The sequence below is a fragment of the Lacerta agilis genome, chromosome 2 (assembly GCF_009819535.1).
Source record: "Lacerta agilis isolate rLacAgi1 chromosome 2, rLacAgi1.pri, whole genome shotgun sequence".
NCBI lineage: Eukaryota > Metazoa > Chordata > Lepidosauria > Squamata > Lacertidae > Lacerta > Lacerta agilis.
The window spans coordinates 2,752,916-2,776,836 of record NC_046313.1 but is presented as its reverse complement, the minus strand read 5'-3'; the positions used below and the strand labels follow the sequence as shown (position 1 = coordinate 2,776,836).

Here is a 23,921-nt window from a genome sequence, read left to right as displayed (position 1 = left end):
AGGGTATGAGTTTCTCAGGAAGCTGAATTCTGTTTCCAGTATCACATTCTGCTGTTTATCTGCAGTTGTTCAGAACGGAGCACACTCACATTCTTTGAAAGTTAAACTCAGCTTGTTTATTTCTGAAAAATCCAAAAAGTGATCAGAAGGAATGAATACTTTCACCACAATTCATCAGGGCTGATTTCTTTAAGGATGGATAAGTTTGATCTTTCTGCATTCCATGGGACTCTCAAGAGTCTCCTCCAGCACCATAATTCAAAAACATAAATTCTTCAGCGATCAGTCTTCTATATGGTCCAGCTCTCACTTCCATACATTACTACTGGGAAAACTATAGCTTTAACTATATGGACCTTTGTTGGCAAAGTGATGTCTCTGCTTTTTAAGATGCTGTCTAGTTTTGTCATTGCTTTCCTCCCAAGAAGCAGGCGTCTTTTAATTGCGTGACTGCTGTCACCATCTGCAGTGATCATGGAGCCCAAGAAAGTAAAATCTCTCACTGCATCCATTTCTTCCCCTTCTATTTGCCAGGAGGTGATGGGACCAGTTTGCCAGGAGGTGATGAGACTAGGGATAGTCAACCTTTTTATACCTACTGCCCACTAATGCATCTTTCTTGATGGTAAAATTTCCTTACCGCCCGCCAGTGCTCAATGGAAGGAGGATTCTGCTTCTGTTGTAGAACCCCCTCCCGCCCACCTAGAATCCCGAAACAGCCACTAGTGGGTGGTAGGGGGACCAGGTTGACAATCCCTGGACTAGACAGTGCTATTCTTCTAGAAAAAGAGGTTCTGGAACTCACCATGAACACCTCCCTCTTAGAATGGCAATGGCGCCCATCTGAGAGGCGCTGGAACTTAGTTCCAGAGAGTTCCGGCTGAAAAAAAGCCCTGAGTCTAGGGAATAATATGTAAAGAGAAAGGGTGTTTGTTTGTTTTTTACAAGCACCAGCCATTAAAGTAGGAATTCCTCAGCTGACAAGTTTTACAAATGACCTTCCCTAGCCTTCTCCCCTTCTCAGCGCCCCCCTCAAAATCCCCATTCCTGGATTCTGAGGGCACTGAAGCTTGGATTACCCAGAAATGCAACAGCTGTCCTGCCGGAAATGGAGCTGCATTCCAGTCATGCAAATTGGGGCAGTGTGTCGGGGGGGGGGGGGGGGTGGAGATGGATTACCAGCAGAGCCTCCCTTCCCCTCCCACACATCTCCATATGATGCAGGGAAGAAAGTGTGCATGTTATGTGGTGCATTGCAGAATATGAGCAACCCAAGCAGCTTTTTAAAAAGCGGGGGGTGGGGGGACACATACACACGTGTGTGAGAGATGTCACAACAAACACAACTTCAGATATTGGGATCTGTACTAAGAAATCATAATCATACCTCCCAAAGAATCTCACCAGATACTAAGTTTTCTTGCCATTAATGCTGCCTGCAGCTACAATATAGCATGGCTATCCTAAACCATTGCATTGTGCCTTCGACATGTCAGAGGAATATAGGGACATGATTGCAAATTGACACCCACCTCTGTTCTCTGTTCACTTTGCGAACCACACACCCCTCTGCTATAGCATGTTGCTTAAGGCTCCTTTCTTATTTGCTTTGCTGCTGTATGCGGTATTCATTTATGCTGCAATGGGGCTCTCCAGATGGGTGTGTTTTTGGATGGCTGTATTCTTGACACAATACGGGATTCGGGTGGCGCTGTGGATCAGAATGCCGGTGGTTCGAATCCCCGCAACAGGGTGAGCTCCCGTTGCTCAGTCCCTGCTCCTGCCCACCTAGCAGTTCAAAAGCACGTCAAAGTGTAGGTAGATAAATAGGTACCGCTCCAGCGGGAAGGTAAATGGCGTTTCCGTGCGCTGCTCTGGTTCGCCAGAAGCGGCTTAGTCATGCTGGCCACATGACCCAGAAGCTGTACACCAGCTCCCTTGGCCAGTAAAGCGAGATGAGCGCCGCAACCCCAGAGTCGTCCACGACTGGACCTAACGGTCAAGGGTCCCTTTACCTTTATACTTGACACAATAGTAGTGGTGGATTTGGGCTGGACCATCATTCCACTTTATCTAATTGCTCTGCGATGCTTCCCCAATGTTACTGCGTTATTGCAGACGGAGGGAGGAGAAGCCTTGCACTGAGGAGCTATTAAGCAAGACCAAAACAACAACAACCAAACAACAGCAATAATCCTGCAACATATATGGTATAAAAAAAGTTGCAGGAGCTTAGCAGAAAGTTACAGGATATGCACTGATTGGAAACAAAGCCATGTCTGCCCCAAAACTTCTGAAGGCACAAACAGTATTGAAAGCAGGTCCATGTACAACCGCCCCCACTGGCACCATCTCCAGAGAGCTCTGGGGCCTGGGCACCCACAAAGCTTTTGCCTCCACCCCCCACTGCCACCACCCCCTATCGCCCACCACTGCACACTGCCACATTACATCTGGTGTTCCAGAGGCAACTGGACCAGGGCCTGTGCTTCCACCATGGGGCCTCTCTTGCGGCCTGTTGCGGCCGTGGTTTTTCTTTGGTTAAAGAAAGACTACGATCTTCCAATAAAATTGGGCACTGCAGCAACTTCCCTAGAAGGAAAAGTGGCATATTTGGTTCAGGGGCAGGAATGGCAAATAAGGAGGGGTATAATAAAGGTTAATAGAAACTGCACATGGTGTGGAGAAAGTGGGTGGAAGTTCCTCTCACTCCCTCATCACACGAGAACCTGGAGTCATCCTATGACACAGAGCAGTGGGAGGGGAAACTGCAAAAAGTCTTCTTCACACAGGGCAGTGTTATTGGTAGGGTTGCCATACGTCTGGGAATTCCTAGACACGTCCTCTTCTGGGGGGGGGGTCCTATATGCCCATCCGGAGGGAATTTTACATTTTAAAGCAAATGTCCTGGATTCTGGGTTTAAAGAACAACAACTGCGCAGGCAGCTCTGCTTCAGGCTGTGGCGCAGGCGACCCGAGTTCTGGCCCTGGGCTCAGCAGCAACAGAGGGGCTATCAGGCGATTGCCCATAAAAAAGCAAACCTTAAACTATGGGACTGGCTACCACAAGCTGTGGTGATGATCATCAACTTTAATAATAATAATAATAATAATAATAATAATAATAATAATAATTTTGTGTACTGCCCTTCATCTAAAGACCACAGAGTGGTTCACAACAAAAATACAAAATGAGAACACAAAATGCATAATAAAGGAAAGAATTCAATAGCTCCCTTCCTACCAACACATTGTTATTTTTATGAATTGTGGACTGCAGATTTTAACCTGGAACTAGGTTCCCTAACTACATACTTCTCCTTTGAGCATTTAAATCTGTGTCAATGCTCCTATCTTCTGCAGTGATTACTCCAGAAGCTCTACTTCTCATCTGATCCCTTCCTCACTGGGACCAATAACTACAATGTCTCACTCCTCATACCTGTCTCCATGTCTCACCGGCTTCTGCCTCTTGTGAAATGAGAAAAGCAACTACTTTTGCATGTCATCTTCCTGGTACTTTCAATTTTCTATAGGGAAACTGAGTCTAAGATTCCACCTCATAATTCCGCATCTCTGCTACGGTAACTAAGCAACAAAATGACTGGTTGTTTTTTTGTTTTTTTAAGGATTAGACAGCAAGTTATGGCTATTAGTAGCTAGTAGTTCTGACAGACATACGTGCATGTGAATACAAGTCACCAGGAATCACGAGTGGGGAGTGTGCTTTTGTGCTAAGGTCCAGCTTTTGGGTTTCCCCATAGGCATCTGGTAGGCCACTTTGGGGAGCAGGGTATTGGACTAGAGAAGGCTTTGGTCTGATCCAGCAGGGCTCCTCTTAGGTCCTACGCTGCTGCTGAACTATCATGGCAGGCTGTGCACTGCACGACACTTCTGGGGCACTGGATTGGCCTTCCATCTGTCTATATACCGTTATAAGAAAAATTCCTCTAACTCCCTTATGGGGTTCCTCCATGCATTCATCTCTGACCAATCATGGACTTAGGGGACTCAGTCAGGGGCAGAGGTGTAGGCCACCCCGGGTGTCACCGCTCAGGGGGTGACAAAATGCCGGGCAGCACTCACCGCGGGGCCTGCAGCGCGCCCAAACCATGCCCCTCTCCTGGGAGAGACATGGTGGCTTGTGGGTGCGCAGGCTCCGCGCTGCCCAACCGATCCGCCCGCTGCCTCCTCCTCCCCCCCAGCTGTAGGGCGGCTGAGTGGGAGGAGGCAGGCAGATTCCGGAGGCCCCGCGGTGTATTCCGCCCATATGGGGAGCTTGTCCTGCCCTTGCTCCCATGGGCAGCTCACCCCACCCCTGGGTGCACCCTTATGGGCAGCTCATGCTGCCCCAGGCGCCCGAGCAGCTTCCTCCGCCGCTGGACTCAGTCCCTTGGGGAGTTGGACAGCAAAAGCCAAACCCCCTATTTTTTCTATAACAATACTGCAGTCTGTCCAAAACATCTGGAAGGCAACTGGCTGGAGAAGGATGCTGTATCTTGAAAGCAGAAACATTTCCTCCTAGCAAGAAAGGGATTATTCAGGCTGCTGAATTTGTAAAGTGGGGGGGGGGGGTCAAATAGAGCACACCCAGCTCCTAGCGGCGGTGGGAGTTTCACCCTGCTTAAATGAGGCCTGAAAGAGCAGGAACAGGCAAAGCTGCCCAAATTGCAAGCCCGCCTTGCAAAGAAGGAAGGCTTCCTGGGACATGTAGTTCTTTCAAGGAGAGCTGAAGAGGGCTCTGTTTCAAAGCGTGTGTGCATAAGCCCTACTGAATGAGCCAATTCACACTGGGCCACAGCATGGCCGGCTGGGCTATAAATAACCATGAATCGCCTGCTTTGTTGCAGCAGTTCTTAACTGTGAAAACAAGTTATCTGTTTAAAAGGGCAAGATGCAGGAGCTGCTGGCCAGCCCAGGTGAGAGGCCAAGGGGGAAGGAGCCCAGCAAGAAGCGGCTTTTTGAAGCTCAGAGGGGAAAGGCCTCCCTCCACCCCCCTCCCAAAAAAGTAAAGAAACAAACTGAACTCTTAACAGATGAGCAGGAAGGACCTGCCCTGTGTCGAAATTGACAGGGTGATCCGAGAGTCATAAGACCCAAATCAGCAGGCAACATGGTCAGATGCTTCTCGACTCCCGGTCAATGCAGTCAACAAGCACGAACATCTTCACCCAGCATCTGCCAACCTGGTGCCCTCCATGATGGCAGCTGTAGTCAGTGAAGGCTGGGTTCACCTTTTCCCCAACCCACCAATAATCTGTCGCAACTTTCTGCAAGGCTGTTTTTAAACGTTTGTTCCCAGCCCTTTGACATCTCCAGGTGAGCTCCAAAACCAGAATAAAGCTGGCTGGGAGTAAATCATTGTGGAGAGCGAGCGAGAAAGAGAGAGAGCATTTTCTGTGTCACGTAAGGGATTAGGTTGTGGAAAGTTCTGCCTCCGGCAACGTATTCTCCTCTCCAAATGCCCTCCCCCTGCATACTCTCTGCCCCTGCATTTGCTTTCTCAAATGCGGATGCGCCCTTAGGAGCACTCATTTGCCCAAGAGACTTCTTGATTCTGCCTTCACTCCTGTAAAACCTAAGCTGCAAATTGCTTTTCCACCCTCTTTCCCAACAACACAAGTGCACCCCTTCCTGACGCAGTTCCATCCCTTCCTCATGCAGGCTCACCTGAGAATGCAGGGAAAGGGCTCTTTGCCCCTCTGTTGCTGCCTCTGCCGGGTCAATCCCAGAGGCTCTGCCAAGGCTTCTTCCATGCACACTTCACTTTCTCCACCGTGCCTGCTTGGGGCACAGAAGAGAAAATGCTCACCAGCCTCTGCTCTTGTTGTTAATGTGGGCAGAGCTGTGCTTGAAAAAGTCCCCTTTGCTGTTGCCTTCTTGGCTCACAGGGCAGAAAATGGCCAAGCGGGAGTGTCCTTGTGACATTGGAGGCCAGTTATGGAGACCTTGGGGGGGGGGGGTCTCAGTTCCAATGTCTGATGTGTAGCTTCCCAGAAAGCCCCTTGTCCCTTCAGAGGCATTTCATAGATGGTAAACAGGGAGTTCCCAAAATAGGAGGCGAGTCACATGGAACCCCACCCAAAGTTGAATTCATTTATTCCACATTTATTCTGTCCTTCCCCCAAAGAAGTTCAATGCTGGGTGCATAGATCACCTCCACCCACCCACCCCATTTGCCCTCACAAGCCTGCAAGATGGGTTAGGCTTAGAGGTTGCAAAGGTATTATTTCCTGCAACCTCAACAAACTAATTGCCAGGATTCCTTGGGGGAAGCCATGTGCTTTAGCTACATGGTGTGGCTGTGACTTGAGTAGGGATTTGAACCTGGATCTCCCTGGTCCTTGTCCAGCACTCTAACAATACAGTAATGGCACAATTAAGTGCTCCCTGTCCCATTCCCAGCATAGTTTTTACACTACCCTGTAATAGGAGTGCACCCCACCTGTACCCCATCTGCACCCCACTATCACCCCAATGAACAGAGAGGGGACCAATGGAACCCAGGTCCAAGGCAAGGCCACCTGGAGGGAGAGAGAGCCATGTTGATCCATTTCTTTCCGGAAGCAGAAGGGCAGGTTGGGGGGGGGGGAACGGACAGCGACAATCCTGATGTTCAGATGCAAATCTGACCGCTCATTATCTGATCACATCTCCGCACCCCACCCATGCCTATCGCCTGCAGCTGGATTAGCCTCTCCACCCAGCCTCTTGACCATTTGCATGATCTAAACCCATCAGCCAGACCCGCGCCACCTGTTGGGTCTACTACCAAAGCAGCAAGAAATAAACATCGAGACGTCAACTATAAACAAGGACAACCACCTTTATTCATAACAAAAGCATGGACATTTGCAATTCAGGAAATTCCAATCGCCGGCTCCACCCTGCATACAGAGATATACAGGACTGTTATCTAGTCAAAGGATGGACAGGAAAAAGCACTCAACCACCATTGTCAAATCCAATCACACAGTAAAATGTACTTACCTTATGTAAAATCCCTTTTTCCCACCCTTTTCGTGTCATTGACTTGTATGGAAAACAGAAATGTATATAAGTCTCCCTGTACCATAAGTCAGGGTTCTCTGTCCGTCTAGGGAACCTCTGTTGCAACAGATCTTGGAATAAATGGGAAGGCTACGCTTTGCTTTTTCAGCTACGGTTCGTCTCTGTCATTTCAGCATAAGTGGGAGGCTCTGCAAACTACAGGGTCTTCCCCAGGGTAAAAATTCCGGAACTCCCCCTTGGGAAACGGGCCCTATTTTCTCCTTATTATAGTTTTAATTGGCTTACAACAACCCTCTTAGCACAATATGGGCTTACTACATGCCCCTGCCCCATGCTTGAGGCACTGCAGTCAGCTACCTAACTGCCAGCATGCATGTTCATTACAAGGTCCTAAACCATGCATACACTGAAATGCATCAAATGCACCAGGCCCTTGAGAATGACCCACCTCCTTTTTTATAAACAAAACAAAACCTCTTCTGCACCACACACTATCTCCATGCTAATCTGGAATAATTACACCAGTGAACACCATCACGAACATGGTTTAGAATTTATACTTTACCCATAGCAACTTTGTGCTGGGAGCACAGGTGTTCTGGTGAAGCTAGAACTGTGCGTCTCGCAACTGAAAAGCCTCCTCTGGATGACCTGCTTATTCAGCATTCAACCCAATTTGCTTCTACAAAACTTACGCAGCCAATAGACTATATCTGGACTTTATAGAGCATTTGTTCTGATTTGTTTACAGGCAGTTATAGAACTAAGAACCATCCTGGTTTGCTTGCAGGTGTTTACATGCCTTCCTGTGGCTCACCAGGTAGAGTGGCATGCAGCTGCAACACTTGCCTCACAGCAGGTGGGTCGCTGTTGCTTACTGGGGAGAGGAGGGGTGAGAGGGCAAGGAGATTGGCGCAGTGCAAACACACCAACAGGAGAACCAGATTGGTTCCACCAGTGCATTTGCACAGTGCCAAACCTCCCCTCCCCCTCTTAGTACAGCACCTTTTACCTTTGCTGGTTTCCACACACCCACGCACTCAAATCTTCCTTGGGTGTTCTTCCAACCTGCTGGAGCAGATTTGGGAAGGTGCAGGGATGGAAGAGAGAGAGTGGAAGTTCCCCTGCATGGGCAGAAGTTGCTACGCTGGTGCAACTACCGGTACTTTGCTGGATGCCACCCTTTGAAACTGGCATCCATTCATCCATGAACTCATCAAATGGAAATTCTACTGTGGAAGAATTAAGCCCTGGTACATCTTCTGGTTTTGCCTCGGTGTAATGGACTGAAGAGCCCTTACAGTGTGCACACAAGAGCAAAATGTGAACCAAAGGGACTGGGTAAGGAACCTTTGAAAGCGTCACTAAAATGCGGAAATGGATAAAAAAACAAAACAAAACAGTGTGCATTCTAGAAATGGGGGGATTCAATTCAGTTCATTTTTAAAGGAGAATCTACCAAATTTGCACTTCCCGACATGCATGCTTGTCTGAACTTTACAATGCACTTCTCCAACCGCTTTCACAAAGATGCATATACATGGGGAAAATCCTTGCACAACAAGGGTATACATTAGTAAAAAACCACATACAAAATAGCATGTTTATATCAAGAAATTTGCACTAAAATGCTGATTATTTATTTTTAATGCTCATGAAAAATAAATAAATAAATAAATCACAAATTGCTGCAGAAATGTGGAGAACCAAATTTAAGACTGGGAAAACGAGAAACAAGGAAACAAAATGGGCCGGTTCTTCCATCCTAATATGCACATATACATATGCATACACACAAGCACACACACACAAAACACAGCTAGGCATCTTTGCAATGGCAAAATCAGGTACCTAGTATCTCTTACCAACATGCTGAAATCTGCACCAAGCTGGGGAAGGAAACCATCCGTTTGGATGGTGGGCTGGTCCTGGCCACAGCCTCTGCCGGCGGGCAAGGAGGTTCACCAAAGCAGGAACTGTCTGGGCACAGTGACTCTTACATAATCAGGGCCCACAAGGAGCTGCTGTAGCATCCATTCCCCCTCCTTCCTTGCTCTCAGTGAGTCCAGAACAACATGTTTACTCACTGACTCAGCCACACAGTGCCGCGCAATGACTGCCCGCTATTGTGTGCCAGTCGAGGTGCTTCCCCCAGCTACACAACATCCCAGTCATGTGAAGGGTTGTGTTTACACTGCTATGCACACCAATCCAAATCTGGTGCCAAAGGAACAGAAATCTCACAATCTGGGTAAATTATGGAAATTAAAAGACAGCCTTAGCAGAACCTTTTTATTGTATGGCGAGTTAAACTCTGAAGGCATTGACTCTGTAACTCACATGACTCGTGTTTTTATTGTTCATATTGTTATACTGTAATGCATTTCCTGGAAAAATAATTGAAAATTGAAAATCCTATTATTATTATTAAGAATCCAGAATGGTATGGCAAGCCTCAGGAAGTGAGTTTTGAAGGGGATGGAGATGGCTATTCAGACTGGGAATAGATGGAAGCAGGCAAGCATTAAGGGAGAAGAAGAAGAAGAAGAAGAAGAAGAAGAAGAAGAAGAAGAAGAAGAAGAAGAAGAGGAGGAGGAGGAGTTTGGATTTGATATCCCGCTTTTCACTGCCGGAAGGAGTCTCAAAGTGGCTAATATTCTCCTTTCCATTCCTCCCCCACCACAAACACTCTGTGAGGTGAGTGGGGCTGAGAGACTTCAAAGAAGTGTGACTAGCCCAAGGTCACTCAGCAGCTGCATGTGGAGGAGAGGAGATGCGAACCCGGTTCACCAGATTACGAGTCTACTACTCTTAACCACTACACCACACTGGTTCTCAATGGTACAGCGCATGCTTCAAATGTAAGTGGCCCAATCTCTGGCATCTCCAGTTAAAAGCATATTGGGTAGCAGTGCTGGGGAGAACCTTCTCCACCTGAGACCCTGAAGAGACCTCACATGCCCTGAGGAAACCAACGGCCTGATTCCTAAGAACAGAAGGAAAAGCCCTGCTGGATGAGGCCAATGGCCCATCCAGCATCCTGTTCTCACAGTGGCCACTGTGGGAAGACTACAAGCAGGGCCTGAGGGCAAAAGCACACTAGTGACTTGTGTTTTCCAGCAACTGCTCCTAACACCCTTGTTTCCTCAGGGCAAGAAAGATTAGTTTAAAGCGCACAAATTAAGGGACTGGAGATTTGGGGGAAATGATGTGTGCAGGATGAGCACTCTGAAACCAACCCAATGCTCAGGCAACTCTTAAACTTCTGAATATATCCAGTTTCCTCTGCCCCCCCCCCCCAGTTTACAGGCAGTCAGGAAGGATAGAAAGTAGAGCAATACTGAATCTATCAAAGGAATAAAAGGTGGCAGATGCCAGAAATCTAGGTGGTGTTTTCTTTATCCACCCAGTAAAACATTTCATGGGAGTAGTGGTAGCATTGGGTTTCTTTTACAGGGCCCTCCAGACTGAGATTGTAATTCTACATGTCACAGATGCAATAGCAGTGGATGCATCAGTTGTGAATTTATATTGGACCATCCATGCATCATTCCATTTTATTAGGTCTGCAATGATTCTCCAGTGTTACCTATTATTGCCATCAGGAGGGGCACCTTTGCACTATAGTTCAATGAAAGTGTTACAAAAATAAACAAACACACACACACACACACACACACACACAAACCCAGAACATTTGCGGTATGAAAAGCAGGAAACCGCAGGACATGTACTGAGTGGAAATGAAGCAGTATGCCTGCCCAACAAATTTTAGAGGCGTAGACAGTATCAAAAGCAGGGTTGAATATGAACCCCAACACCATAATGAGTACAAATCATCATGAATGCACAAGAGAAAGGATGTCTGGAGGCCCCTAATTTTTCTCTAGCAGACTAGCCACATGAGTGCAGCAGCAAGAAGACAACAGCCAAAATCACACTTTTAAGAACAGCCCGATTGTAACAATCACAGGACAGTGTAGTCCAATTCTCAAGTTACTTCCAGATGCTATATTTGTTCAGCATCCAGGGATGTAGCATGGGAAGGGCTGGGGTGGGGTGGGGGCTTAGCCCCAGGCACAGGATTTTGAGGGGCTGGAAACAAGATGCCCCCCCACAGGGATTCCCACCCTGCCCTACCTGCTAGCAGGCATCTGGTTTTGCTGCCACACCCCTGGCCCCCTCACTGAAGGACCACCTGACCAGTGTTGGGGGATGCACTCACCAAGCACTGCATCAGCCAGTTGGGTTCCCCCCTGTGCAGGCAGGCAGCACAGCACAGCTCCATGACCCCTCCAGGCCCTGCGCCCACCTTGCAGTGTTGGCGTCAAGGGCTGGGCTGGCGTGGTGGATTTTGTTCACCCTCCATGCCCTGCCCCCAGTCCTGCCCAGCGTGCGCACATGTATGCATGCACACCCCGGGCACCACTGCCAGCATCATCATGGTTTGTTTGCAGGGAGGTTACACATCAAATTGAGCAATCGTTATTCCACACTTTCCAGTGCATCTCTTTATCCCACTTTCTTTACTACAAATAGCATGTGAGTGGCCGCCGAGACCATATAACACCGTTCCTGAAAGACCTACATTGGCTCCCAGTACATTTCTGAGCACAATTCAAAGTGTTGGTGCTGACCTTTAAAGCTCTAAATGGCCCCAAAGGCCCAGTACACCTGAAGGAGCATCTCTACCCCCCATCATTCAGCCTGGACACTGAAGTCCAGCTCTGAGGGCCTTCTGGTGGTTCACTCACTGTGAGAAATGAGGTTACAGGGAACCAGGCAGAGGGCCTTCTCGGTAGTGGCGCCTGCCCTGTGGAATGCCCTCCCATCGGATGTCAAGGAAATAAACAACTATCTGACTTTTAGAAGACACCTGAAGGCAGATTCCCTGTTTAGGGAAGTTTTAAATGTTTGATTCTATTTTTAATATTCTGCTGGAAGCCGCCTAGAGTGGCTGGTGAAACCTGGCAAGATGGGTGGGATATAAGTAAATTATTTATTATTATTATTATTATTATTATTATTATTATTATTATTATTATTTGTTGTTGTTGTTGTTGTTGTTGTTGTTGTTGTTACAAAGGAAAGCCAAATCTGTTTTAATTGCATAATTGAACTTGCTGTTGTGAGACTTGAATCCCGCGCATAAAATAATCCAGAGAAGCGGACACGGGGCAATGGATTCAAACTACAAGAAAGAACTTCCTGGCAGTGAGAGCTGTTGGACAGTGGAATTTGCTGCCAAGGAGTGTGGTGGAGTCTCCTCCTTTGGAGGTCTTTAAGCAGAGGCTTGACAGCCATCTGTCAGGAATGCTTTGATGGTGTTTCCTGCTTGGCAGGGGGTTGGACTGGATGGCCCTTGTGGTCTCTTCCAACTCTAGGATTCTATGATTGTATGATTCTATAATGACACTCTGGAAGTGTCTGAGGCCCTAGCTGCAGAAGCCTCTGAGAAACTCACTTCATGCTCCTCCAGACAACCAATTTATTGAGCATTCATCCCGATTACTTGCACAAAAGTTCATGTAGAGGCAGAGGCAGACCTAGGCAACCTTGCAACCTTTGCAAGTAGATGGACTGGCACCTCAGAAGGCAGGAGAGACCGTGGACCAGACACTAAAAAAGTTTGCCTGGCCGAATGAGGAGGGGCCCCTGCAGGACTGCTGCAACGGCCCATGCCAGCAACCAGATTCCTCCACCAAGTTGCCCACTGGAGCCTTGCCCTGGCAGTTGGCTTCTAGCCAGAGTGGAGAGGTGTGATTTTTGTGCACCCCTAAGACTGCATCTCATCTTAATTGACTATTTATTCTGATTTGTTTGTGGGGCAGTTATATGGAGATAGGAGACCACTAAAATAAAATAAAATAAAATATACCGCCCATCATCACTGTTATGTATTGGTTTATTGTGTATACATTAGTTTCTCTGCTAGTTCTGTAACTACCTTTCCCACTCCTGGGTGATTCAAACGGTTGCGGTGACAGTTGCTACTGGTTAACTTGTTGGCACAATTTGGATCCTTACTCCTCCTTATCAAACCTTTATTAGGCATTTACATATAAAATTGCAAGATCAAGAATCACGTACAAAAACTTTAAAATATATATACACAAAGAAACAACAATTAAACTCATAGGCTGAATGTATGTGTATATATGTAAAATCTAGAATTTCCTCCTGTTAAAGTACCCCTTGAAGCACTGCTGCCAAAAATTCGGCTACCCCCGCAGTCACCCCTTGGTCGATGTCAGAGAGACAGAATCCAACACTTCCACCATGCTGCGGATCCTTACTCTGATATGGTCCTGCCAAAATCTAAATGTATCCTTTCCCCAACTCCTGTTCCTGAGAGTATAAAAGGTGCTCGCCTTTTCCCTCCAGTCACTCAAGTTCCTACTGCAATAAAGGAGATTGTTCTTGTTAGACTTGACTCCTAGCATATCCTTGCTAGCATGCTGAATCACTACCCAGAGCTGATTACATGAAGAGCTGAAATCATATAGAGTTATAGACACTGTGCCTACGATTGAGGAGTAGCAGACAAAAATGATGGAATATGCGGAACTTGCAAAACTGACTGGCAGGATCCGAAACCAGGATAAATCAAAATTCCAAAAGGATTGGAGTAAATTTATTGATTATATAAGATCTAACTGTGGAAGTTTGAAGACACTAGCGGGATTGGACTGACCCTACGACATTGTGGAAGGTTTAAAGTGAGAAACTGTGTTTATATTGGACTAGAAAACCTGCTGACGTGAAGAGGGGAAGTCGAAGCTCGGCAGAGCAAGATTTACTGTTATATGTTTATAATCTGTTTAATTTGTTTAATTGGGAAAATATAATAAAAATTATTTGAAGAAAAAGAAAAAGAAATCATATAGACACTGTAACCACAACATAACAATCACAATATCTCACGGCAGTTCATATGGTAAAAATGCAGGTTAAAAGCACAAATAAATAGTTAAAACAACAAAATAATAGCTCTCCATCCCACAAACACATTTAAAAGACTATAGAATATCAATCAGCCCGAGGCCTGGTTGAAGAGGAACGTTTACGGCCTAGAGAGCGAGATGAGCACCGCAACCCCAGAGTCGTCCGCGACTGGACCTAATGGTCAGGGGTCCCTTTACCTTTACCTTAGGTCAACACCAGCACTTTGAATTGCACCTGGAAACATAATAATAATAATAATAATAATAATAATAATAATAATAATAATAATAATAAAAATATTATTTGTACCCTGCCCATCTGACTGAGCTTCCTCAGCCACTCTGGGCGGCTCCCAAACGAATGTTAAAACAACACAGCATTAAATATTAAAAACGTCCCTGCCTTCACACAGGGCTGCCTTCAGATGTCTCTTAAAAATAGGATATCTGCTTATTTCCTTGACATCTGATGGAAGGGTGTTTCACAGGGTGGGCGCCACTACCGAAAAGGCCCTCTAATAGGCAGCCAGTGCAGTTGGGCCAGGATTGGTGCTCAAACCGTCTTGCCCCAGTGAGCAATCTGGCCACAATGGGAGGTGGGCTCTTCTCAAAGTAGCCTTCCAAAAAACTGAGTTGCTGACCGGAGCCACACATCCTCCACAGCGGGGGTGGGGGGGACCTTTTTCACCCTGAGGGCAACATCCATGCCAGCAATGGAGGGCGCCAGAGGCAAAAGTGAGTAGAACAACAGCTATGCAGTTTAACTTTGTTGATTTGTTCTTCTCTCTCTCTCTCTCTCTCTCTCTCTCTCTCTCTCTCAAGAGGCATTTATCAGAGCTCAATTACTTATTCCAGCCAGGCAAAAGAAAATCAAGGAGGATGCAGAGCAGGGCTGGTGAGGTGATTGGCATGGGATGAGGGGGAGAATCCTGGGGGCCAGAAAAAGAGAGCTGCATTTGCCATAATCCCACACAAGGCCTGAGGTCCAAAGCTCCTGCTGCAGAGTGTACCAAGACTATATACGTATGTCATATCTATGACAATCAGCTAATTCATGGGACCTACAGCACATTATCTCTGACCTCCCCCTGCATTGCTGCAGAGCTTTGCAAGGGATGGGAGGTTCCCATCCAGAGGAACAGAGTGTTCCATAACTCAGGAAACCACATGGGAATTGGTCAAGGCTTAAGAATAGCAGGCTGGGCTCCAGAGGTCAGGAACAGGACTTTTAAAATTTATTTTAAGGATCTGTCAAGATATCAGTGCTTTTAAAACAGCTTCCCCAGCACAGCTGACAGTTTGAGAACAAAACTAAATTCTGCTTGCTTCATTGTGCCCTGCAGATCAGTTTGCTGGAAATAACACCCCCCCCCCCCCGGGCAATATAGCTCATCACAAAAAAGGAAAACCAATACAGTGCATTTCCCCTTCCTGCTTTACGATTAATGCCATTTCCTGGTTCTCACCCACCCACCTCTTTCCCCTGGTGTAGGTTTCCCAGCACTGCTTGGAATGAGCTAGTGAGCATGTGGGAATGTCTTAAGAACCTGGAAATGTGTTCTTTTCTTTGGCTTCAAAACCCTATGCATCAAATTGCTGGTTAAGCAAAACCCCATGTTTTGCACATGAAGCCTAAATCAAAGGCTTGGAAGTCTGTCTGAAAGACTGTCACTTTAATTACATTCCCAGGAAATTCAACATAATTGTTCAGTAACAGCTACCACAATGGCAGAGTGACCGGTGAGAGGATTTTACAATTTCAATACATAATAAGTAGTAGGGCTAGCAACAATCTTACTCATGTTTTGCAGGGAGGAATACAAGCACTTACTGGAACATTAGGTTTGCACATCTAAAGTGGATTAAAGCGCTCTGTGGCCCTGGGGCAACTAATCCACTTGTTAAAAAAGAATCTGGCTTTTGGGAAAGCAACAACAATTGCAAGGGAAAGACATTTGAAAAGCATGGGGTGAACAAACGACTAACAGGAAGATGTGCAAACATCCCACAAGCAAATCAGGATGAAAGCAAGGTGAATGCTCATTGCCATATAACTGTCCCACAAACAAATAAAAACTAATGCTCAATCTAGACTAGATCAGGCATGTCCAAAGTATGTTTCAGGGGCCTAATTCGGCCCGCCCGTTGATTTAATCCGGCCCCCGTGGCAGTATATGTCATGGGGTAAAATCCAAAAAAAAGCTCAACAACTTTGGTCAGCCCCCACACATGTTCACTTCATCAAATCCAGCCCTGTTTGAAAAAAACGTTTGGGCACCCCTGGACTAGATATACAGTAATCCAATCTCTGTGTAAGCCTTTTGCAAGCAAACCAGGGCAAACAACTCAATAAATAGGTAACCTGGAGGGGTCCTTTGTGGTTTGGAAGGTGACTGGAAAATGCACTGAAAAGTGTGGGATGAATAATTAATGGGAATATGTGTAAACACCCTGAAAGCAAATCAGGATGAATGCTCAATAAATACTGGACTAAGGGCCCATCCATAGCTGGGTTTAATGTGGATTGTGAACCACCTGTGTCTCCTTTATCTCCATGTGACATTTCCCTCTAACTACTTTTTCCTCCCCAAATCTGGAGAGTCCCTATGCAATCGATATAGCTTTCTTAGTCAGATTTTTCAAAGCATAGGGAATCTCTGGATTTAGGGAGTAGAAAGTGAAGGACAGCAATATCTGGATGAGGACAGCTACATGAATGAGGGAAAATTAACGGAGATACAAGGCATTCCCAACCCACATTAAGCCCAGGTATGGACAGGCCCATAGTCTAACCACCATATAAGCTTTGTGCAAGCAAATCAGAATGAATGCTGACTTCATCAGGCTGTCTGGAGGTGTGCATAGGACTCCAGCCCGGTAGCCTTATCCTAAGCATGGTTTTTTGTTTAAAGTGTCACCAAGTTCCAATAAGCGTGTTTAGGATTACAACATTAATCCATTAATCACAGATTAAAATCCTGACACACACACACACACACACACACCTTCTCAGTTAACTAGTAAACCTGACAAGAAGCAAAAATCCCAGGATCAGCAGCTCTTGCCACACAGCTGTGCCAGCTCCAGCCATCCTGTCCCAGATCAGTTGAAAAAGAAATGTAAAGGAGGATTTCCCTTCTGGTCTGCATCCAAACCCAGCCAATGAAAGTTATGAAATGTCAGCATTTTCAGCCCAAGAGAAACTGCTTCTTGCAGGTTCCCCAAGGAAATACTTCCCACTTCACATATTATGGCTTATAAACATACACTTAAAAGATGAAAATCATAACCCTAACATACAATGTGTGGGATTCACCTAATGTAGCCCATCAGTGATAGAGCTGCACAGGGACTCCAGCTCACAAAATGGGCCTTCCCTTCTCTCCTCTCCCCTTGCGGAGGAGGAGGACTGTTCCATCTAGCAAGCTGCAATGTTTGCGCTGATAGAACATTTGTGTGATGTTGAGTTCTAACCAATGGGCTGCACTCTGTCAAATGAACACTCAAGGAGTAAATGCAGCCTGGCTTGTTGCCATGCTAAAATATGAAATGGCCTGCCAAAGGAATCTTCATTGAGGTCTTGCAATATGCAGCAATGTATATTGATCAGCCAACAGTTCAATTCATCCATGAAGACTAATATATTTAATCATTTGACAGCCTTAGCATCAACATACAGGGAACAGCTTTTCTTTGTTTACTTGTAGATCCTCACAAAGTTACAGTTCCCAGCACCCTGAACAAACTACAGTTCCCAGGATTTTTTTGCAGGAAGCCTCATGCTTTAAATGTATGGCCTAAGTCTGCTTGGCCCATACGAGTTTCTCTCAGTGCTCCTTTTCCCAGAATAATCCTTGAATCTTGTGGCTGCAACTGTCAGGGCCAATAGCCTGAAGAAACCCAGGAAGCAGGTTGGTAAGGAGCCAATGCACATATGCATTAAAAGGCACAGAGGAGCAAACCTCTGCCTCTGCCTAGCTCATTGCTCAGCCTTAGGGGTCATGCTAGAATCTGCAGCTGTCTGGAACCACAACTCCCAATTGTCCCCTTGTGTCATCTGACCTCAACCAAACTGGTAGTTGCAATGTGACTCTCTGGCCATCAGCAGTGATAGCTGTCCAGGAGCTTTCTCCTTTTGCAAGCTCCTACAGCGACACCAAGAAGCTGGGAGTCCCTACCACTAGCTCCTCTGATCCAAGAACCACAGCTGGCACCTAACTACAATATTGCACTAGTGCAAAGATGAAGGGACTCTTGACAGGGAGAGAACTGGGCTCCTCCTTCCATCCTGCACCTGCCACAACTGACTCATGCAAAGCCTCGCACACTGGAGCTGCTCCAGCACAGCTGCGTCATCCACAGTAGCTGCACTTGTGCAAAACTGCACTCAGGTCTTGCATAGCCTCTCCAAAAAGAGCCACAAAGCTGACCAAAGGTCAACCGAAAGCAACTGCCCCCCCTTTCTCTGTGTGTGTGTGTGTGTGTGTGTGTGTGTGTGTGTGTGTGTGTGTGTGTGGTGATTGGATGGCTGAGCCCTTAGGGTCATTTCAGAAGGAGCTAGATCAGCCTAGATTTGCAGTCTCATTTCCTGTTTACTCAGCATTCCCAGATCTTCTGGAAAGCTGGCTAGAGGATTTCCCTGCCGGGGAGAAAGGCCATGCCTAATGAACTCTTGGTGGAAAAACATTTTAAAATAAGCCTATGAACAAAATGTCTGCTGCTGCTGATGCTGCTGCTGCTTCCACGCCCCTCACAAGATGGATCAATGGTCTGACTCAGTATAAGGCAACTTCTGATGTCCCTGTGTACTTTAGGCAACAAAAGGTGTGTGTGTGTGTGTAAGGGCAGGAGGTAGCTGTGTCCCCAAATCCAACACAGGACCCACATCCTAGGGACGGTTTACACACACTGTCACTTGCTTTCTCTACACTTCAGGGCTTGCAAATGAATGTGCAAACTGGCACCATGTTTGCAAAGGTGAGAGGTGTCTGTGTCCCACCTGTGGGGATTTGATCTCTGATGGTGCCTTCAGTGTGGGCAAGCCACCATCGCTTGGCATCATGGAAATCTAGTGACTGAACGTGTGCAAGCGAACCAGGGCTGTTTTTTTAATCACCGCCATACCAGAGTACTTCAAAATCAGACATAGGAAGCTGCCTCCTCCCAGATCACTTTAGAAAGAGAGAGAAAGAGGAAACAGGGCTGCTACATGCTGAAGATGCATGTTAAGAAATGGCTCAAACAGGCTGCTGTGGCATTTGGCCAACCAGCTTTCACCCATCTGGCATCTGGGATTTTAAGATCTGTGTCAATAAAAAGCAAATGTCAAAATTGGTTCCTAAGCTTCTGAGCACTATCCATCAGACAAACCTCTCAGCCCTCAGTAATTTAGTTTCATTAGGTCCCTTGCAGTACCAAGGAGAACGAAAAATAAAAATTAAGTCAACTGCCCTTATTTTTAAGAAGGGGAAAATATTTCCTCATACTCCAGAAGAGTAGCCACGTTAAGTCAGCTGAAGAAGAAACAAGTAAAACAGATTCTTTCATAGTTTTCTAAAGAGACAGACAGAAATTCTTTTGCAGTAAACAGCACGGGGGCAAGCAGAAGTTGGGGTGGGGTTTTTTTTGTAGGAAACCAGGGTGAGGCCCCAACTCAGATCAGGCGCACCTTCTTCTGGAGTGGGGAACAGAGGAAGTTGTTTTTCACTGTCAGGCCGGAGGTCATCCAGCACAGTCTACACTGTTTCAGACTGGGAACATTCCTAGTCTTACCTGGATATGCTGGGGATCGATGCCCACCACAAAGCTGAAGCCTTGCCCCTCGGGACCCTGAAGCTTTTTTTTTTCTTCAAGAAGTATGCTTTTTTAAAAGTTTATTAAAATGTGTTGTTTGGCCCTAACTGATTCACCCCGCCATGAGCTTTTGCAGGCTACAGCCTATTTCATCAGATGCACAACAGGGGCTTCCAGACTGTGGCTATTTTGGGGGTGGAATTCAATGGCATGCCAGCAAATTCAGGTTGTGCAATTAAAACCGATTTGGCATGTTTGTGCAACAACCCTGCCCCCCACCCTGACTTTTTGCAATAAGGGAAGCAATAGGGAAACACACTGAAAAATACGTGGTAATAATTGCTTGATGCAACAACATATAACCTCTCCGGAAACAAAAACATAATGAATGCTCAATAAATAATCCAGGCTGCGCATGCAACCATACATTTAAAGCACCCTGAAAGCACATGACTGCCCCAAAAGAATCCTGAAAACATGTTTTCTCAAAGAATCACAGACCTACAATTCTCAGCACCTTTAACAAACTACAGTTCCCAGGATTCATTGGAAGAAGCCATGAGCTTTTAAATGTATGGTGTATCCGCAGCCTAAGTTCCCCGCAAACTTTGTGCAAACAGATCAGGATGAATGCTCAATAAATGGGCCATCTGGAAGTGACCTCAGAGACTTTGGACATCTTGCAAGAAAACCCCGCCTCGCCTTTTCTCTCTTCCCCTTGGTCTCTGTTGTACACCTACCCGGCGGCCACTTGGTACTCGGGTGCTCTCTCTTCTTCCCAGCACTCTCAGAAGAGTGTCCATGGTGTTTCGGGGCTTCATGTTTACAGATGATGGTGACGGCACATTAATCCCACAATTGCCTTGGAAACACTGTCAGGTCGGCATTGCTGAGTACAAATCCACACGAGAGGGACAGGGGCTTGCCCCGACTCAGGCATCAGTGGCTGTGGTGGAACTGCTTTATCCAGCTTCCCAAACCAGCTCAGCCCTTGGGAGTGTGTGAAAGAGGAGGATGTGGAGCTGGAAACAATGAGGCAGGAGCCAAGGCTGGGCTGCGAGATCAGGCGGGCAGGCAGGCAGGGAGCTGCTGTTTCCTGCCACACAATAGCTCCTTCCCTTTGCGCGGAGGTAATGGAAAAGGATGGACTGGGAAGGAGGGACAGCTGGGCCTGGCAGAGAAACAGAGGAGCCCAGGTCACCCCTTGAAGCCAGGGACTGGAAAGAGTCTGGCAGAGGCACTCAAAAGGGGCAGAGGCTACAAAGCACACCAAACATATAAAGCACAAAGAATTGTGGGAGCTGTAGTTGACCCCTCACAAAGCTACAACTCCCAGCACCCGTAACAAATTATAGTTCCCATGAATTTTTTGGTGGGGAAGGGGGAAAGGTGTTTTAAATGTATGATGCAGGTGCAACCAGAGGCAAGCCAGCCACAGTGTGGAGCTATCCAACAGGTTCTAATTTGAAGGCATCGGTTTGATCCTTGGGAGAGCTGGAGTGCCCCTAGCCCAACACTAACACTATAGCCAGTTGAAGGGAGATTCAACTGACAGTCCAGAAGGTGCTTGGCCTGTGCATTCCAGCTCTCCCAAAGACCAAGTCCTCTTGCCTCAGCACTGACTCTCGTCTCCACAAAGCCTCTTTTTCTTCTGAGCTGTCAATAAAGGGACCATTCCGTGCTCCTCAGAGGCCCAGATAATGCTGCTTGATAAACCTTAGCTGAGATGCTTGTAAGCCACTGAAGTAACGGACAGCTAGATAGGAAGAATATAAGACGAGCCCTGCTGGATCAGCATCTTGTTCTCACAGTGGCAAACCAGATACTCTGATGAGAAGCCCTTATGCAAGATATGAGGGAAAGAGAATTCTCCTCCACTTCTGACGGTGAAGGTAGAACAAAGCCATTGTGACAATAAATAATAATAATAATAATAATAATAATAATAATAATAATAATAATTTATTTATACCCCGCCCTTCCCCGCCAAACCGGGCTCAGGGCGGCTAACACCAATAAAATCACAAGAAAAACATAAAACAGTTCATTAAAATACAGATTAAAATACAATTTAAAACTAAATCTAAACTTCAGCCTCATTTTTAAGTAGCCCACCAATCACCCCAAAAGAACGAAACATCAGGGTTAAACTGAAACCAACCCAAAGGCTAGGTGGAACAGCTCCATCTTGCAGGCCCTGCGGAAAGATGCCAAATCCCGCAGGGCCCTGGTCTCTTGTGACAGACTGTTCCACCAAGTCGGGGCCAGTACTGAGAAGGCCTTGACCCTAGTTGAAGCCAACCTAGCATCCTTGTGGCTCGGGACCTCCAACAAATTATTATTTGAGGACCTTAAGGTCCTACCTAGAGGCCATTGATAGAAAAATCCAGCATGAAAATTGCCTACTTCTCTTTCAAAACCATCCAAGTCGGTGGCCATCACAGCAAATTCCATAGTTTAGCTATGGGCCATGTGGAAATGGACCATATAGTGAAGTGATGGCCACATAATACAGAGGGGGTTTGCTTTAGAAACTACAGTACTACAATACCCCACTGGGAAAGCAAAGAGTTCTGTTCTCTCCTTTTGTTTTTCCTCTCTGGGCAGAACACTGCTGACCAGACACTGCCCAGAGAAGAGAGAGTCTGCCTGTTCCATGTTTCCAAGGCTCTTTGCTGGCCTCTTTCAACAGTGGGCGGGTGTTAAAGTGAGTCAGACCAGAGCTGCCTTGAGGAAGCTGAGCTTCTGCCATGGAACTGGGTCAAACGGATGCTGCCAGTATGGCACAGATGATGTGGTCACAATGCAGGGGAGAGGCAGGGTGGAGGAGGGGGACATCCATGACATTCACAACTTTTTACTTAGAAGCACAGTGCCACGGACCTCCATAACCAAATGGCACCCTCTTGGCACACCAGAAGCTTGCATCCATTGCTACCTATTCCTCCTTTCAAGTTTCTTAATGAAACACACAAACACAAGTTTGAAATGGAGCTATAAATTCTGGGTGTTATTCGTAGCCAACCCTGGATAACAACCAGCAAAAAAGAAAAAAAGTAATAGCGGAATTATATTTTGTCCCAAATTCTAGCATGATGCAGCCTATAGAAAAAACACATCCAAGTTTAACCATGCCCAAGGTCCAAAGCCAAGTCTGTGGCAAAGCAAGGATTGCATGCCAAATTCACCCAAAGGCCAGAACAAGCAACCACTGAACTAGCAGCTGTCACACCAGTGAAGAGGGAAATGAATCAGGCTCATTTGGGGCATCACCTGCTGTGGTAGAGCAACAGCAGCTGAAGCTGTGAGCCCAATTCTATGCCAGGGGTCCCACCAATGGGGTGTGTCCAATGGGGACTGTCACAGTATCTCTCTATGTCACACACACATGCTTTCCAGACTATGGACTTACCCAAACTGCCTTTTGTGTCACATTTCTAGGGTCAGGTCAGGGCTTTAAAGTTCCATGTCTGAAAAGGTTTGTTTGTGGTTTGTGTGTTTGTGTGTATCCTGGTACTTTCTCCAGGAAGACAGATGTCTCACTGCTGGAGTAAATGGCTATTGGGTATTCTATGGATTGACATTTGCTCTGATTCAGCGGTAAAACTTGTTTTCTTTGGGCGGGGGGGGGGGGGGAGGAATAAAAGCATCATTTGTACCCGGAGCTTAAAGGTGCAGCTCTGTGCCTGGAAAGCGCAGCACAAGATGAGCTCTCTCAGATGAGCTCTCTCTTATTTGATTCCAGCAAAGCTTTTAACTCTGTTGCTGTTTTACGTTATTGTCTGTTACTTTCGCTCTCCTGGGTTCGTTTAATGCTTTTTTAAATGTCTGGTAAATTGTTATTATTTCATTATTTAAAATGATGGGGATTATTGCTCTTTTTTTTGTTTTGATCATATCTGCTGCACACTGTGAACTGTTTGAGTATCTCCGCTGCCGGAGTGGAAAGTGGGATAGAAATTTCCGTTAAAATAAATGTGCTCGTTGTCCTTCAGAAGTGCCTCTCCTCCTTGGACAACTCACATGCTGTATGGGCTGAAAAGAGTTCTTGTCTTACATTGAAAGGCCTTGCATTGTACAAATGCTGCCTTTTCCTCCTGTGGTGACTTGACAGCTATAGCAATGTTGAGGCACTTTAAAAAGTTTTTTTTAAAAAAATAAAATACTCACAAT

The 23,921-nt window shown here is 46.4% G+C and overlaps 1 protein-coding gene across 4 annotated transcripts in view; it reads right to left on the bottom strand.

Moving 5' to 3' along the window:
* The window catches only part of TNS2 (tensin 2), a 132,205-nt gene that overhangs the window by 67,486 nt on the left and 40,798 nt on the right, over window positions 1-23,921 (bottom strand). The window contains exon 1 of one of the 4 annotated variants that reach the window (XM_033137037.1): window positions 20,489-20,951. The exons of 2 other annotated variants lie outside the window; for them this stretch is intronic. In XM_033137037.1, coding sequence (XP_032992928.1) covers window positions 20,489-20,569 — 81 coding nt within the window. In that variant the 5' untranslated portion in view covers window positions 20,570-20,951. Of the gene's footprint in view, window positions 1-8,876; window positions 9,285-20,488; window positions 20,952-23,921 lie in introns of those variants that run through there. One more of the 4 variants, XM_033137056.1, reaches the window with a different exon arrangement.